Source organism: Glycine max, chromosome 6, assembly GCF_000004515.6.
Source record: "Glycine max cultivar Williams 82 chromosome 6, Glycine_max_v4.0, whole genome shotgun sequence".
Taxonomy (NCBI): Eukaryota; Viridiplantae; Streptophyta; class Magnoliopsida; order Fabales; family Fabaceae; genus Glycine; species Glycine max.
Genome location: NC_038242.2, coordinates 17,678,149 through 17,696,892, shown reverse-complemented (window position 1 = coordinate 17,696,892; position 18,744 = coordinate 17,678,149). Strand labels below are relative to the sequence as shown.

Here is an 18,744-nt window from a genome sequence, read left to right as displayed (position 1 = left end):
TGCGGTACCAGAGACAGAGGCTACTGTAGCTGGGGATGAGCCCATGGTAGATGCTGCCGCCGGTGCAGAGACTGACGCACATGATATTGGGGATGAGCCTGAGGGATTTCCTGGTGGACCCAGGGACCCATCAGTGCTTACAGAGTATGCTGACCATGTTGCGGCCAGCGTATGGTCTAGATAGGTATTCATAATATTAAAGTTAGTTAACTTTTATTTTTTTTATTTATTGATTACTGATTCAGGTTTTTTGAACAAAATTGTGTTCCTTTGTACTTCAATTTAGGAACGTCCTGAGCTGAAGTTATCTTCCTATGGGAGGAAGGTGCATCACTTAGGCAGACCTGTTCCTGCAATTGCAGACATGGTTGCTGGGACAAGATTAAGTCCTTTGATCGCGTGTTCAATTGACACTGAAGATCATGGACTTATATCCTCCTTTGTTGACAGGTGGCACCGGGAGACTTCTAGTTTCCACCTTCCTGTGGGGGAGATCTCGATCACGCTAGACGACGTCGCGACTCTTCTCCTTCTGCTGATTGTGGGCGCACTGCATGACTTCCAGCCTCTATGCATCGACGAGGTGGGGCTGCTCTTGGTTGAGTTACTTATGGTCTCATCAGAGGTGGCCATGGCCGAGACAGGCCAATGTGGCGGACCATACGTACGCCTGCAATGGCTGCAAGACATATACCAGCGCAGATGTCAGATGCAGCACTAGACAGCTGCCGCTCGCGCTTATCTTTTGCATCTTTTGGGTTGCACTCTCTTTGCTAATAAAAGTGCAACCCATGTTCATGCCGTACACTTACAGGCCCTGCGTGACCTCACTCTTGCTGGGCAGTATGCATGGGGAGCTGCTGGGCTCGTCCATATGTTCGATCAGCTTAATGATGTCAGTCTCAGCACCAGCTGACAGCTTGCTGGTTACATCACCTTGTTACAGATAATTAACATGTATTTCATAATTTAATTACAACAATGTTTTAATAAGTGTATATTTAGTTAACATGTAGGATTTTTGTGTAAACCCTGTAGTGTTGGATATACGAGCACTTTCCGTCAGTTATGGAGTGCAATGCTGATCCGGATTACGACGAGGTGTCACCACGTGCGTGTCGGTGGATTGCTACAAAGAAGACTGTGAAGAAGGTGTCTACAGCGACGTACAGGCAACGCCTGGATCATCTGCGGATCCCACATGTCTGCTGGATGCCATATTCAGAGCACCGACCTGTGCAGGACTTTCATCTGATTTCGTGCTTCTTTGGACAGGTCCGTTGGGGGCCTGTTGTTGTCAGATACAGACCGGAGAGGGTTATGCCCCAGTTCGGCTGCGTCCAATGCATTCCTGCACACCCTGTCCATCCATGGGTGGCATATAATGACATAGACGATATGTGGACGCACTACTCAGACCATCTGGCGACAGCAGGTGATCCATGTGTTGAGCCAGGTCAGTGTGTGCCAAACCACATTGACTGGTTCTTCTGTATTTCTCATCCATTCATGATCGTGGCACAACCATCAGATCCTCCAGCAAATGCACCTCAGGTCCCAGAGTTAGATATCCCTCAGGTCTCAGATGATCTAGCCAGGTCTGATGTCGACGAGCCCAGACATGTAGTGGTAAGTGTTACTATATGATTAGACGTATGAAATGTCATTTACTTCAATTTTTAACACTAATTTGTCTAATTTGTTTGTTTTCTATTTAATAGGAGGCTTGCGATGCGATCGCGAAGAGGTTGGAGCGTCACCTCAGCCTCAAGATAGTCACGCCAGGCACGTCGACACATGAGGTCATCGAAGAATGCCTCAAGATTGTCAAGAGTGTCACCCAGGACCGCATTGTGTATGTGAGGTCTCAACGTAGGCGTTACATGGATCAGCCGTAGTTTCTTTACGTATTTCATATTGATATTCGATGTATATACATTTCTTGTACTTGACCACATTTTGTTTTTTACTTAACATTCTGTATATTTAAAGTTATTTTTGTTTATAATATTAGTGTTAACGTTTAAGTGTTATTTTTAAATTACTTGATTCCAAATTCATTTGAATTTCGTTGAAATAGTATCACTGTTACATTTAACTAAACATTCATTAGGATAATATTTAATTTACATAAACAAAAGAGACATAAAATAAAATAAATTATTTTTTCAAATGGATTTTAGTTTGTAAATATTTTTTTGATTGGTCATGACTCAAATAAATAAAGCTTCAAATTGTAAAAAAGTTGCCTTCAATTTTTAAAAAAATGTCTTGTGCACACTTACGGATCAAGTTAATTCGTAAGTAGTTCATGGATCAAGTTGATATGATCCGTAAACTTTATGCGAATCAAGTTGATCCGTGAGTTACTTAAGAATCAACTTGATCCACAAGTGTACGAGGACCCAGGGGCATTTTTGGCTTTTAAAAGGAATGTTGGGTGCCCCAGCAATACTATTGGGTGCACCTAGCAACACCCTTAAGTAAAGGGTAAAATTGCCATTTGACTTATTTGGCTGAGTGTACAAGAAAATTGAATGGTATAGAGAAAATATCCCAAAACTTTGTTACATATTCATAATAATGTTATCCAACTTAAACATAATTCTTTTATTGAAAGAATAATTATATATGAATTTTTTTAAAAAGACTTTTTAAGAAATAGAGTTGATTATAAATTTTCCAATTCAAGATTAAGTACTCAAAATTATAATATAAAATTAAATAATTTGGCATGAAAAAAGCTTTCCTCGACAAAGAATATTTAGAGAGAAATTACATTTATAAAACTAAAGGGTAACTTTTGTAAAAAATTCCATGAAAAAAAAGTACAAGAAACCATTTTATCAGGACTCTTGTACTTTTTCCTTTGCATAAAGTATCTGCACAAAGTTACCCTTTAAATTAGTTATAAAAAAAAATAAAAATTATTTGAGACAAGGTAAATGTAGTTATGTAAGTACAAGAGTAACTTGTATGATCACCTTGTCACAAAACGGAAAAAACAACTTGCAACGAAATACGAACGTAGTGCATGGACATGAGGGAAATGGACGAACGAAGATGGTTGTCGTGAGAAAGACTCAAAGAAAAGAAGTGATTTGACGTTGATAATAGACTGAGTTAGTGAGTTTAGTATAAAAAATTCCTACATTTAACTAACGAAAGAAAGAAAGAAAGAAAGAAAAGCGAGTGAAGGCGCATGGCCCAGTCCCAACCAAGAAAGAACCACTTTTTTGATATTCATCACTACATCTCATTTCCATTCCCATGGCTCTCTTCCGAAGGTTCTTTTACTGGAAACCGCCGGATCACCTCCTCGAGATCTCCGATAGACTCTATGGTCCCTCACTTTCTTTTTCCTTACTTTCTTACACACTTACACCTATATTTTATATATTTATTATATGTTTTTTGTTCTTTATTATTTTCGAAATTTGAGCTCTTGTTGGGAATTGAAGCATTGTTTTCGTGACTAGTGGTTGAGTTTTGACCCGAGTTTACTGAAATTTTTATTAAGTGGTTTTTATGGTAATGCAATGACAAAGTGGACTTGATTTCTTTCTTTTTTGTGGGGTTCTCTGTTGCATTAGGTTTGGTTTATTCCTTGTTGGTTTGTGTTTTTTAGGGTAAGGGGGTGTTTGAGGGGTTATTCTATCTAAGTGTAACAAAATGTGGAATGGGAGGATTGGATTTGAAATAACTGGAGTAAAATAGCAGTCACTGTAGTAATTTTATCAACCGAGGATTGCTGGATGGAAATGGAAACCCCAAGAAGGTTGGTTTTGTGGGGGAAGATGTGTTTTGAGTGAGGGGGTTGTACTTTTCCTCAAGGTTTTGAATTGTGGTTGCGGTCACGGTAATGTTGTGTTCCTTGTATATTGTGGGAAATTTTAGTCAAATGTTGTCACAATTGCAATCGCAATGTGGTTGTAGACACTCAAAAACCTTGATATTGTGTTGGAAATCGTGTTTGAAGACTGTTTTTTAAATCCCTGCTTGTCCTTAAGGAAATTATAGTTGTAGTTATGCCTTGCAACAACAGTTGTTTATGTTCATTACCTTAAGTGAAGATGATACTTGGCAGGTTGAAAGCGTCTCCTCTGTTTAATTTAGTGTAGTGTATAGGATTGGTTTTACTCTTCTAAGCTTCTCGTTTATGAATTGAATTGATTTACTGTATTTTTAGTGTCTTAATGAAGTTGTGTAGTCCTGTATTTCTGTAATATTTGAGTGTGTTTATGCAGTTTTTGATTGCTGCTTCTCCAAGAATGTGTTGGAGGAAGAGGAGTACAAGGCTTATATTGGGGGCATTGTGGCTCAACTACAGGATCACTATCCGGATGCTTCTTTCATGGTGCTCAATTTCAGAGAAGGAGATAAGCGCAGTCGAATTTCAGACATTATGTCTCAGTATGAGATGACAGTTATGGAGTACCCTCAGAAATACGAGAGTTGTCCACTTCTTCCTTTAGAGATGATTCACCATTTCCTTCGGTCAAGCGAGAGCTGGCTGTCTCTGGAGGGGCAACAAAATGTGCTTTTGATGCACTGTGAAAGGGGTGGTTGGCCTGTGCTCGCATTTATGCTAGCTGGTCTTCTATTGTACAGGAAACAGTACAGTGGGGAGCACAAGACTCTTGAAATGGTGTACAAGCAAGCACCTAGAGAACTTCTCCACCTTTTATCTCCTTTAAATTCGCAACCTTCTCATTTGAGATATCTTCAGTACATTTCCAGGAGGCATTTGGGTTCTATGTGGCCTCCTCCAGATACACCCTTATATTTGGATTGCCTCATTCTTAGAGTCCTTCCATTGTTTGATGGTGGAAAAGGTTGCAGGCCAGTTGTGCGTGTCTATGGTCCAGACCCTTCAAAACCTGCCAACAGAGGTTCTAAGCTTCTTTTCTCGACCTCAAGGACCCAAAATCTTGTTCGCCACTACCAGCAGGTGATTTAAAGTTTCGCTATTCATAATGAATTGTGAATTGATTGGATAGAATATTTGTGTTAATATTCATAATGAATTTGAATCGATTAGATAGAATATCTGGGCTATTCATAATGAATTGTGAATTAATTAGTAGAATGCCCTCTGAAGAAGTTTTAACCACAGGAAGAATGTATGCTCGTGAAAATTGACATCCATTGTCGTGTTCAAGGAGATGTGGTTCTTGAGTGCATACATTTAAGTGAAGATCTTGTTCGTGAGGAGATGATGTTTAGAGTCATGTTTCATACTGCATTTGTACGGTCAAATATATTGATGCTGAGCCGTGATGAAATTGATATTCTGTGGGATGCAAAGGATCAGTTCCCTAAGGACTTCAGATTTGAGGTAAGTTATTGTTTTTCATATGTCAAAGTTATTACCTGAAGCAATAGCAGTTGAACACATAATCGTGTCTGTATCAGGTGCTTTTTTTGGATGCTGATGCTGTGATACCTAATCTAACCACATTCAATGCGAGTGAATATGCAAATGACACTGAATGTGCTTCACCTGAGGCTGAGGAATTCTATGAAGCGGAAGAGATCTTCAGCAATATAATTGATGCTCAAGAAGGTAAGGGGGATTACGATTCTCCAATGGTTCTTGATGATGGAAGTCATAAAGAGCTCTGGAAAGAGTATTCAGATCCTCATACTTTTCAGGATTTCATGTTAGATGATGGGATTCACCAACAGGTTGATGATGTGAAGTACAAGCTTGACGAGAGGGTGGTTTCAGATACTCATGCTTTGAAAGATATTGGCGTGGATTATGGAGTCACTTTTATGACAAAGGAAGTCAGTGTGGATGTGCATGATGAGTTGTCAGGTATGCAGAACAAGTGTGATGAAGATAACAATGAAAAGAAACAACTTCCTTCAAGCTCAAAGCCAGTGGGAGATACAGTTGTACCAAAGCAAAAAACTAAAGAACAAGAACCACATGGTTTTCAGGCAAAACAAGCAAAACCCAATGCAACAACTAGGTGGATTCCTTCTAATAAGGGTTCTTATCAAGATTCAATGCACGTCTCATATCCACCATCAAGAAATAATAATTCACCAGCTAACCTTTCAAATGTTACCTCAGCAAAGGAGAAGATTACTGATGCCAAAGGAAAATCTATTTCTGGTTCTTATGTCTCTGAAGTAATTGTTTCTATGGACATGAGAAATGACCTGAAAAGCTGTATAGGGGATAATTCAAAATCTTCAGACAACATAGCTGAAATAGACTCAAACTCTCCCCTACCATCATTACTGTCAGTCAAAGAGACATCTCTTCAATCAGCTACTCAAACACCACAACAGAGCTACAATCAAATGTTACAACTTCATCCTCCACCTCCTCCTCCACCTCCATTTTTTGGGCAGAATAGAGGGAGCTTCATAACTCCTACCCAATGGACATCTGTTTATTCATCCATTGCCATTGTTGGACAAAATAATGGTGCTTTAGCTCCTCCTCCCTCAGCTCCTTCCATTGCAAGTGGTGCAATTACATCAAAAGTTTCTGAATTAATTGATGCAGTTTCCGTTCCCCATCCTCCACCATCACTACCACCACCACCACCTCCTCCTCCTCCTCCTATGTTGTCTACAATTGGAGCTCCACTGCCTCCTTCCTCATTACCTCCAACATCATTTAAAGCTCCACCGCCACATCCACCTTCACCTCCTTTAAGTAAATCTACACCACTGCCTTCTCCTCCTTTAAGTACTGCTCCACCACCACCACCTCTTCCTGCATCAAGTGGAGCCCCACCTCCACCGCCACCTCCTTCATTGTCTAGAGCCCCACCTCCCCCGCCTCCACCAACTCATAGACCACCACCTTCAATGCATGGAGGCACACCTCCTCCACCACCTCCAAGTGGTCGAGGCCCACCTCCTACTGGATATCGGGCCCCTGCCGCTCCTGCTCCTTTTGGACCTCTAGGTGGGGCTCCTTCTCCGTCGCCACTTGGAACTGATCCAAGAGGGAGAGGGCGTGGACTTACACGTCCTACGGGAGCTGGTGCTATGGCAGCTCGGCGGTCCTCCTTAAAGCCTCTGCATTGGAGTAAGGTAACAAGGGCATTGCAAGGAAGTTTATGGGATGAATTACAAAGACGTGGAGACCCTCAAATGTAATTTGACTTGCCTATTGCAAGATTTTATTGATTCATTTCAATTCCCTATAAGTATACACTTCACTGCATGCTTTCAATCCTCCATGTTGTAACGAATGGTTTTACATTTTATCGTAGAACACAAGAGTTTGACGTTTCAGAGATAGAAAAGCTTTTTTCTGCAAATGTTCCAAAACCTGCTGATTCAGATGGTAAATCTGGTGGGCGACGTAAATCTGTTGGATCCAAAACTGACAAAATCCACTTGGTAATCTTCTAAATGAATATTCTAAATATTTTATTTTTTAAATAATCCTCGTAAAAGATGATTTGACAGATTTTATTGGTAGTCTTTCCTTTTGGAAGTGTAATCATCATGATTTGTAATTGTACTTCACAACAAAGGTTGTTGATGTTAAAGGATTCATTAATTTAAAATTGGAATTTAGTACCATTGTTTTGTATGCTTAGTAATTTGTTCATAAAAGAAGTCATTTTTCATTGTGGTCTGACTTGAGTGATTAGGTAATCTCTCTTTAACTGTGAAGGAATCAAATGCATTTTTTCCTATAGTTTTGTTATGTCAAGAAAAATATCAAACATACCTTGGTACATAAAGTATTGAGCATGGATGATTATCTTGGAAATTTGTCTTTAATGTTATTATTATTGTTTTCTCTTCTATTTTCTGGAATTAAAATTCAAATACAGCAAAAGGGCAGTGTGCATTTTATTGGCTGTTAACGCATTTATTCAAAATCATCAAGTTCATGTTCGTTTTGTATTTTCTAGTATCTAATAAATAGGTTGTTTGTATGATTAATTGTAGATTGACCTAAGGAGGGCCAATAATACTGAAATTATGCTCACAAAGGTTAAGATGCCACTTCCTGATATTATGGTAAGTTGATACTTTGAAATTTCTTAATTCATGTCAGCAATTTTAAATGTATAATCATGCAAGCTAGGATCTTACATTAAATCCGATTATAATGAACAATAGTATTCTTTTTCATGAAGCATAAATTTTAATTTTGGAATGCAAGTTCAGCTAGACATGTGCTAGCTTTGGCTTGAAGGTGAAAATTGGATACATATTGCTCAGTTTAGGAATCTTGGATCTATCATACAAAATGACAGAATAAAGAGAGACAGGTATCAAGATTTGTGGATGAAATCAATAAATGCTTCTATTGTTATTGGTGAGCAAGCCACTCAAGCTTAAAGGAAAATGTTACTATATTTATACATAAGACTGGAAATGCTTTATGGTACAGAATGCAGGGCAATAAAGTGCCAAAAGAAAGTTTAAGTCAAGTGTTCCAGAGATGAGAATCTTGTAGTGAATGAGAGGAGAGGACAGACAAGAAAAGAGAAGATGATGACTGAGTTTACCAGAGATAAAGTAGAAGCAGTATTTATTAAGAAGGAAAAAGATGATAGAATCCCACATAATAAAAGCCCCAGTAAGAAGAGTGATCAGATGGAGGATAACCCAATAAATAAAGGTAAAGACAGAAAAACTATAAGAGAAGTCATTAAAAAGATTTAGGTATACATGCCTTCTTTGAGAACTTGGTTTAAGAAATAATGATGTTGTTTGATCCATGGAGGCGACCTCAGCTAATGGGAAAGCACTTTTGTTGTTGTAGTTGTTATAGTGGCATTTGCATTAAGGTCATGCTTGAATTTTTTTTTTGGATGTGTGTAGTTATAAGTTAAGACTAAAAGCTTTTGATAGTAGATGTTCTTGGTAACAGATTCTTGCCTTATCATATATGTGGAAATTAAATCTCCCCCCTGTAACTTTTTCAATTTATTGTCTTTAACATGTTGAAATTCATATTATCAGGCTGCAGTACTGGCTATGGATGATTCAGTGTTAGATGTTGATCAGGTGGAAAATCTCATTAAATTTTGTCCTACCAAAGAGGAAATAGAGCTTTTAAAGGTGAAGCTTAACAAATTTATACATGATTCTTGCATCTTGCTTTGACAATTAAGGGTTCTCATTTCTAGCATTTGCTGTTACTATGAATTTCTACCTTTTATTGTAATTTTCTTGCTTTTCTAATTTTGATTAATCTTGGTTATGGTTTATATAGGGATACACCGGTGATAAGGAGAATTTGGGGAAGTGTGAAAAGGTTTGTGAATTATTTTTTTAACCATAATTTTATATAGTACTTCAGAAAAGAAAAATGCGAGCACAGAGAACTTGTATGGGAAGAATATTTGGCATATCCATAGCTGATTCATGTGGTGGTGTCTTCAAGTTTACATGAAGGATGATTGGGCTGTCTTGAAAGCACAGTTTTACTACAGTGTAGTAATGATAGGATAAACTACTGATACTCTGATTTGATTTGAGAGGAGAATTAAAAGTAAAAAAGGTGAAATTATAAGGTTCTGTTTGTGATTTTTTTGGATTGGAAGTCATTGCTTACCTTAATATTTAGAAGGTGAAAAGAATAAAGATTAGATAGCCAAATTACCATAATAAAAGATGCAGGTTTATTTTAAGGAAAAAATTGATGGAATGTGAATTGAAACTAAAGAATTACAGAACACTCCCTACTGTTAGGTTCTCGTGACATTCTTTTGGTCATGGGTGCAAACCTTGTACTTCATCTTTTTCTTTAGTCTGTGCCTCCAATACCTGAGATTGTGGACAGATTCCTCTACTGTTGCTGGTTGCTCAAGGTGGTGAGTCTTTCATAATACTTTACCCCAAGCATCTTCCTTCAAGTATTTGAATCAAAACCTCTGTCAGGTCTTCCCATGTCGAAGTTAGGGTATTCCTTCTCTAGAATCTAAACCATTGCACTACTATTCCATCCATATTACAGTATTTGTGTAATTGTGTGTATTCAGACCACACATATGATCTTATTTATAATCAAGAATAATGATACAATTAAGCAAAGAAATCACTAACATAATCCCTAATATTCAGCTATACAATCATATCTTTTAGCACTAATGAAAGTATATTGTACCTTCTTTGTGGACTGCATCCTGCACCTCAGAATTTTTCAGCTCTAGCTATCCAGCCTAAAAGGTCATGTCCCACGAAACTGGGCAATTCCACATTCTTCTTGCATGAAGGGATGCCTCTTCTTCCATTTTCGGACACATCATCATGAAGATTTGTCTCAACTTGTCTTCTCCTTCCTCCCCCTCCATACCTCGCACACTTTTCTTGACCTACAAGGAGTTTGGCATCCAATGAATTGCTAGCCATTTTTTTTTGTGCAATTGGACAAAGTTTTCCAACACTTCAACCACCTTCATCTTCTCTGAATTGTTGATTCGGCAGGTCAGATCATAATGCTAGGGTCCCAAAAGTGAAAAAGAAAACCTAGAAGTGGGATGGTGAGATAGGAATGTAGAATAGAAAAAGTAGAGTAAGAGAATGAAGGGGATTCTTAGAATTTGGACTTAAGGCCTAACTCAACCTTACAAAACTGGCTTGTAAGGCAAGAACTGTCTAGGCCTTATAAGGACTACATTGGTCATATCTCTAGTCAATGTGGGAATACAATACATCCCCTCACACCCAGGATTGGGCATTTGGAACATAGAAAATGTTGGTGGCCCAGCAACAACACCCCCCCACGCTTAAGAATAGACATCTAGAATGTAGATAAATATGGGTGGTCCAATAACTGGATGAATATATAACAAGCTCTAATACCATCTAGCAAATTATGTAACAAGCTGAATAGATCAAGCTCTGGTACAAATGTAACAAGCTTGATGCATTGATATATATATATATATATATATGCTCCAGCTTCAGGGGTAGAGTTAAGATATGTTGAGATATTATCTTACTGTTATCCTATTCTATTTCCCTATTTTATTTTAGTATCCTTAGATAGCTTGATCATATTATTTAATTTCTTTAGACAGCTTGACCATGATCTCTAAACTTAGGGACTGATTTAGATTTTGTAATTCCTTTCATCCCAATGTGGTATCAAAACATTGGTATCCAACACGAAAAGAGATTTTTGCTTCCTTTTCTTTCTCTTCTCTCCTACAAATAAAGATCTTAATCCTTGCTCTAATACCATTTTTGAATTTTGGCCTTAGAGTTTAACTCAATTTCACAAAACCAGCTTGTAAGGTGTTGACTGCCTAAGCCTTATAAGGACTATATTGGTTATATCTCTTGTCAATGTGGTATCTAAACAGGGATCTGTATTACAAAGAAAAAGTGATGAATAGGGAGACTTCAACCCGAATTCCCTGCAGTCACACAGTCATAAATCAGAACTGTTTGACGAAGATCGAATGATTTGTATTTCAGATGCCTATTTAAAGTCTAATTTTTGGAGATAAAATATAAGCTGTCTGATTTATGGAGATAAAATATAAGCCGTCTGATCTTTATCCAATGGTTCCAATTGGCTGACTATGTGAATGTATTAATAAGCGTATACCAATTCAATTGGCCATACAGAGAGTGAATCAAAATCATGAAAAAAGACAGCATATATCAATTTAAAGTTCATGTAATGAGACAATGACAGATTGGTTGTCTGGTGGCATACTAAAGAAAAAAATTGTGTTACTCTTATCAATCTCTTCTGTCGAGACTTGGATTATAAACAAATTCTTTTGGTCTTTGTTAATTCAAGAACCTGTGTATGTGCAATCATATTCTTATATACATTGATTATGTTTCAGTATTTTTTGGAGGTGATGAAAGTGCCAAGAGTGGAGTCAAAATTCAGAGTTTTCTCTTTCAAGATTCAGTTTAGGACTCAGGTTTGCTGTTGTCTGTAATGTTCTTCTGAATTTTTTTTTGGATTTGCTTTCTTGCATATCTTATTTCCACTTTGCAGATTACAGAGTTTAAGAAGAGCTTAAACACAGTGAACTCTGCCTGTGAAGAGGTACTTTGCTTATGAATCTAACAAACATATGTTGTTTGTATTTTTTTTAACCATGTGCATTTTTTCTTGCCAATAGGTCCGAAACTCATTCAAACTGAAGGAGATTATGAAGAAAATTCTTTATTTGGGTAATACATTGAATCAAGGAACAGCAAGGGGTATGTCTTCTTTTAGTAATAGAAATGTCTTTATTACCTTTCACTTCTGGCTATGGGAAATATATATGGTGCTACTTCTGTCTATTTTAAAAATTAGATAATACTTGGCCCTTCTTCATATGTTAGTAAAGAAATTTTATTTGTTTTTTTATATATCTGATTTCATATACAATGAGTGTGAAATGCTTCCACTTTGTACAGGATCTGCTGTTGGATTCAAGTTAGATAGTCTTCTAAAACTAACTGAAACTCGTGCTTCAAACAGTAAAATGACACTCATGCATTTTCTTTGCAAGGTAATAGTCTTAGTTGCATTAAATGAAGATTTTACTGGTGGTTTACCTTTCTGTTTCTTTCTATTTGAACTCCAGGTCTTAGCTGAAAGGTTTCCCGGACTCCTTGATTTTCACCATGACCTTGTTAGCCTGGAAGCAGCCACTAAGGTAACAATTTATATTTTGGTTCTTTATATGCAAAAGAACAAAGGTCTGCTGCACCTTGTTACCCTGATTGACTAGTCCAATTTCACTTTCCCCCCTTATTTGTAAAGCACATTCCTTCCTGTTGCAATGCCAGACAAAAATTCATCATTTTTGGCATAGTCATAAGGTTTTTTTTTTAATCATTTTCCTTCCAAAGAATCACATTGGACTTTGCAAATGTCATGTTAAATCAAATGCGATTTACTTACTGTAAATTATGGGGGAAATGCAATTGGACTACTAAATTTGGCTAGGAAAGTAGAGTTGACCCAAATGTAAAAGTCCAAAATTAGCATCCTTCAACTTTGGCCCTTTGATAAATATCCACTGTAAAACAAAAGTGTGCAAATTTAGGAACCATAGGAGAAATTGCAACTTCCCATAATCATAAAATCGAGAAATTTCACACAGGAGCACACTTGTTGAATCAAGAAATTTTAGTTCTATTGACCACTTGATCAATAGAACTAGGTTTTGAAACTTGAAAGTGAAGCGGGGTTGGTTGCTGAAAATCAACAATCAAACCTTGGATTTGGCTGGCTATTAATCAAAGGGTATCTGCACTTTTAATGAAAAGAAAATGCTTTTTTTTCTGGCTGTCAGTAATAGTTAATGTAATTGCAATGAATAGTGATCATAAATTCCTGATCTTGCAGATACAATTGAAATCATTAGCAGAAGAAATGCAGGCAATCATCAGGGGATTAGAAAAGGTTAAACAGGAGCTTGCTGCATCTAAAAATGATGGCCCTGTGTCTGACATTTTTCGTAAGGTGTTTAGTATTCTTGATTCTTCACTATATCAAGTAAAGAGCATAATACAATGCAAAGAAAGTTATGTGTCTAAACTTAATTCATAATACTGGTTTCCTGCATCATGAAGGTCGTTGACAGTGTAATTTTATTATTATTTTTGTTGGAAATTGGTCTTAGGGCCTAATTCAACTGCACAAAACCAACTTGTAAGATGAGGACTACCCAAGCTTTATAGGCTCCATTTTATGCCATATCTCTAGTCGATGTGGGACTAAACCACCACCCTTGAGGCTGCAATTAAGGTAGCCCCCAAAGAGGGAACAACTATGGCAAGCTAGACCACAATTAAGGTGGATTTCCAACACCCCCCTCACGCCCATGGCTATTGGCCTAGAGTGTGCAAATGCAGGTGATTCAACAATGAATCTAGAATAAGTTTTGATACCATCTTAGAAATTGGTCTTAGGGCCTAACTCAACCACACAAAATTAGCTTGTAAGGTGAGGACTATCCAAGCTTTATAAGCTCTATCTATGCCATATTTTTAGTCGATGTGGGACTAAACTACCACCCCCACCATCCTTTAGACTGCAATTAAGGTAGAGCCCAAAGAGGAAGCAACTAAGGCTGGCTACGGGTGACCGTAATTAAGGTGGCTTTCCAAAAAATTTCATCATCAGTTAATTCCAGTTTACAAGCCCAAGGAGTTCTAATCTAGATGTGTGGATTAAAGCTCCATCAATTTTTTCCATAAATTTTGTTTCTTAATTGTATTTATTTGGGTGCAATTTTGGTCTCAATCTTTTGATTTATAAAATTGGTTATAAAGTGGCCAACATAATTCTTATTTTAGCACCTATTTACCCTAAAGGGGTGAAATCATTATCATGGTTCCATAAAATAGAACTCTTATATTAGCACCTCTTTTTCCTTGAGTAAATGGTGATAATTATAGTTCCAAGAACCACTCCATAATTGGCAAGCAAATCTAGAGAACTAGATACTTTCTAATAGAAGATATTATTGTGGAAATTAATCAACAATTCTCAAAAGCTCATTTTTTTTTCTTTTTAATAATTCTTTCATACAAATAGGTAAAGATTGGAGCTGATGTTGGCCTTTTGGAAGGGCTTGTAGGGTTATTTAGTGAGTTGTGCTGGACCACTGAAGTTATGAAGTTTTCTTTAGCTACAAGTTTCAATGGAATGAAAGGCAATAATACATCAGTGATTTAAGTGAAATTAGAGGTATTGCAAATAGTGTACTACTCTAAAGCCTAAGTCCTCCTTGAGTTTGTGGTATGTCCTTACTTTGGAAATGGGAAACCTTTTCTCCCACATAACTTTTCAGAAAGTGGTGATAAAAAAGAAAGAAAAATGAAGGAAAGATATTTTAGGATTGTCACCAAGATTCATAATCGATCAATAGAATCCTAGAAGAAGCTCAAACTGAAATTTCCCAAACCTGAAGAGAAGGGAACTGTTGCTGTCTCTTTCTCAAACAACTTACCTTGTTGTAAAAGAAGTGTTATGTTCTTGCAATGTTTTAACTATGATGGGTGCCAAAGAGTTCTTTGGTTTATTTGGTTGAAGTCAAATACTCATTCATATCATTAAGGATGTCTCTTTTGCCAGTTTTCCCCTAAAGTTGTTATGGCAGAAAAATGTATATATGGCTTCTTTTTATGTTCTGCTCATAGTTGCTTAAAGGGAGTTGCAATTCCTGAAATCTTATCAGACTTTACACTCCTCATTTCTCTCTATCAATTATTTTGTACTGTCCAAAAGAAAATTGTTCGTTATCTAATTCCGAGTTTGCATTCCCAATGCTTGTGGAGCAGTGTTGCTATTGGCTTTTAGTAAGTTATTGAGCTTGTCATGTACCTACTCTCCCAAATGCTTGAGCTGTTAGGTAAGGCACATGGATGGTTTTATATTACATTTCTACCCCCCCCTCCCTTGTACAAGAATCATTTGGGCTTGAAGCATGTATTATGCACCAGCCTTCCTACCTTGTGCTAAATTCAACTTTTTATTAGAAAAATGAGTGGTAATGATCAAATTTTCACTCAATCATTAAGTCTCTGAAACCATGTCATGAACCAACTTTCCTTAAAGCTTAAACTATAAGGTGAAGACATATGAATGGTTTTATATCACATCTGAACAGAATGGATGTGATGACACTTAATATTTTTGTTACTTCAGTCTTGTGCAAATATTATGTGTCACTAAATATTTTTGTTACATTTGTTACTTCAGTCTTGTGCAAATATTATGTGTCACTAAATATTTTTGTTACATTTGTTACTTCAGTCTTGTGCAAATATTATGTGTCACTGTCGAACCAAAATTAAGGTGCCCTTTAACTTGTTTTAGAAGTGAATAAACTCTCCATCATATTGCATGCATGAAGCTAATCAAGTGGTAAGGATCAAATTCTACACTACTTTCTCATCAAATCTTTGAAACCAAGCCATGAACCAACTTTCCCAAAAGCTTAAACTATTAGGTGAAGACATAAGATATATGAATGATTTTACATTACATCTTTAACAGAATATATGCAATGACATGAATATTTTTTTTCTTAAAAAAAAGTGTTACTTTAGTCTTGCACAAATATTATGTGTCAAACCAAAATTAAGGAGTCCTTGAATTTGTTTTAGAAGTGAACAAATACCCTCCATCATATTGTATGCATGAAGCTAATCATAGTTATATAAGTTTGTCATCTAGTGTGTATTTTCAATACATTTGACTCACTTTACTGTTTTTTCAGACATTGAAGGAATTCATTGCTGTTGCAGAGTCGGAGGTGGTATCTGTAACAAACTTATATTCTGTGGTGGTAATATGCTTAGCCATCTTTTTGGTAGATTATACAAGAGGTATAAAGGGACATACAGATTGTGTGTTTTATGTGTGGACAGGGTAGAAATGCAGATGCACTTGCCCTATATTTTGGTGAGGATCCTGCCCGTTGTCCTTTTGAGCAAGGTTGGTTTAGCATTAATACTTATTCTTGTTGTCGGTGGGACAGAGAAGCAGATGGTGAGAGAGGAGAATAGATAAGGAAAGGAGAACTGACTGTAGTTTCATCATTCTTGCATGTTAATACTTTGTTTGACAAAAAGAAGTGACATGTCCTGCTATCTTTTTACAGCTAACTTATTATTTTTGCTTTTTTGTTGATTGCAGTTACTGTAACTCTCTTAAATTTTACAAGGTTGTTTCTGAAAGCACATGAAGAGAATTCCAAACAAGCAGAGTTAGAGAAAAAGAAAGCGGAGAAAGAGGCTGAAATGGAGAAGGCTAAAGGCATTAACTTGATAAGGAAGAGTGGAAAATATGAAGGAGAAGAAAGCGGAGAAAGAGGTTGAAGAAAAAGGCTAGGGCATTCACTTGATGAGGAAGAGCAAAGATAGTTGAAAACTGGGTTGTCTGCTCCTTTGCACCAACATCATTCTCTTTCCAATGAGAGGAGATCTACCTGTGATAAGGGGATTGCTTCCAACATCGAGTTAAGTAGTCCCTTTATGAGATCTTGGTGTGACAATTAGCCTTTCAAGTTGATCTAATGAAGTGAAATGGCAAATTCTTTCCACCTGGAGATCTTTGAACATACAAAAAGGCCTATGAGTTGATTCGTTGATGGCATGATGAATCATATTTTTGTTGATCATTCACAGAAGAATACTCTGGAAAGGCCAAATTTAGACACAGCATGGATACTTCTCATGATGATCACTTGAGAATCATCTGCATCCAGTGAATGCTATGATAATGGATCTGGTTCTTCAATTTAATAAGAAATGTTGAAATAGACCATGCTTCTATTGCAGTAGAGCTGACTTTGGTTTTCTTCATTCAATTGGCATATTTGTCCTGCACCAAAGCCAATGCTGTACCATGAAACCTTGTACAAAATTCGAACCCTCTTTTAGGATTTAATTCTGTCTCATGTAAAATAGAAATTAGTTTGTCTTTTTTCCTTATAATAGTAATTTTAGTGGGACACCCCCAAGAGCATGTTGTATAGCTGTCAGGTTATGAAAAGAAATAGAAATCAAATCAGGTCTCTGTACTGTAACACAAGTGAGGAGAAGGCTTAAATAGAAATGCTAGTTTCAGTTATCTTGTGAAATGCAATACACATTAGTGAAAAGCTTCTTGAGTTCTTGTTGCATTCAGTTGTTCCAGAATGGACTGTGTGCACCCATTTTGGTAGTAGAAAGACACTTTTCAATTCACTCTGATAGAATAGCTATTTAATGGCACTGCTTAGGAGGTACATCACTGATTGCATCAATATTTGTATTTGCTTAAGTATGTTGTCTGGGGTTCGATAACTAGTCATGTATATGGATAATACTTTGTTAGGAGGGACAAAACTCATTTCGGTGATCTCTACCCATTGAAAGGATTTAGTCTTGGAAAATTGACCGGGGGATATTCTTGGTACAAACCAAAAAATATTTGCAACTACCAAGACATTTTCCATCTGTAAATTCATTTTGTCATACTGAGATTTCATTTGTAGTGGTCATTCAGAATTGTTTACTTGAGTTATTATAGCAGAACAGGCACTGCAATAGTCAGTAAAACCAAGTTTGTCAAAGTCCAAATGCTGAACTATATTTACATTTGATTCCTAGGAGTAACTTCAGCACCATAACTTCATTGATATCTAATTGTGCCTGGAAGCGGAATGGTGAGAATGGTAAGTATTAACTTCTTTGCTATTCCAATTTACATGTTTCCCTTGCCTCAAGGATTGGTCCATTTGATGTATTCACGGATCCTGGTTTTGATACAGAAAATTCCTACAGCATTTGCATTTCCACTTTTTCTCATCTTTGTTGCCTAGGACAACTGATGAACAAGTTGGAAATATTTCACAAGTGTGCTTTAAAAACACTAAATACCAGTTGAACTTTATATAAGCAATTCAGCTTTTTCTGCAATTAAATGTGTTCCATGGTTTAGATTCCACATATCATGACTGCTCCAAGCTTGTTTCCATTCAATGATCTCATCTATTCGGATCATAATATAATAATACCAACCCTGTATCAGTTTTGACAATTAGGTGGTCTCAAACATACATTTTGAAAAAGAATTTAGAGGCTTGAGCTAATGTAAAATGAACATATTCTTCATGCGGTCCACAAAGCAAAGTCTTACTTTTTTGGCCTGAAACCAAACCAGTAAATTGCTTTGCCTCTAATAGGGTGTTTGGATTTGGGTTTCCCACGGCATGTGTCAAGTCTGAAGCAAAAAAGAATTATTTTTGTATCTTTTAGCTGATTTGACATGATAACGTGCATCCTGATGAAAAA

The 18,744-nt window shown here is 36.9% G+C and overlaps 1 protein-coding gene across 7 annotated transcripts; it reads left to right on the top strand.

The window, feature by feature from the left end:
* The first annotated feature begins 2,845 nt into the window (after positions 1–2,845).
* Positions 2,846–17,539, top strand: LOC100779085 (formin-like protein 20). Of its 7 annotated transcripts, none has more exons than XM_006581915.3 (17): positions 2,848–3,343; positions 4,248–4,951; positions 5,117–5,338; positions 5,416–7,121; positions 7,242–7,371; positions 7,933–8,004; positions 8,956–9,054; positions 9,209–9,250; positions 11,799–11,879; positions 11,957–12,007; positions 12,084–12,165; positions 12,367–12,461; positions 12,537–12,608; positions 13,304–13,420; positions 16,185–16,253; positions 16,336–16,478; positions 16,604–16,738. In XM_006581915.3, the coding sequence occupies exons 1-16, from the start codon at positions 3,271–3,273 to the stop codon at positions 16,471–16,473; spliced, it is 3,753 nt and encodes a 1,250-aa protein (XP_006581978.1). In that variant the 5' UTR covers positions 2,848–3,270; the 3' UTR covers positions 16,474–16,478; positions 16,604–16,738. The 7 variants fall into 7 exon arrangements, 6 of the variants coding, with proteins under 6 accessions (XP_006581978.1, XP_025984723.1, XP_003528202.1 ...); XM_003528154.5 differs by having other exon boundaries at positions 2,853–3,343; positions 16,336–16,402; positions 16,604–17,539; XM_026128938.2 differs by having other exon boundaries at positions 2,850–3,343; positions 12,367–12,608; positions 16,336–16,402; positions 16,604–17,539.
* Positions 17,540–18,744: the final 1,205 nt, after the last annotated feature.

Bases quoted from the DNA above. Each gene is read 5' to 3' on its own strand.
- LOC100779085 (XM_026128938.2), top strand. From the start codon at position 3,271: ATGGCTCTCTTCCGAAGGTTCTTTTACTGGAAACCGCCGGATCACCTC. The intron at 12,609-13,303 runs GTAACAATTTAT...CTGATCTTGCAG, and splicing joins GCCTGGAAGCAGCCACTAAG to ATACAATTGAAATCATTAGC. The intron at 16,403-16,603 runs GTTGGTTTAGCA...TGTTGATTGCAG, and splicing joins CCGTTGTCCTTTTGAGCAAG to TTACTGTAACTCTCTTAAAT.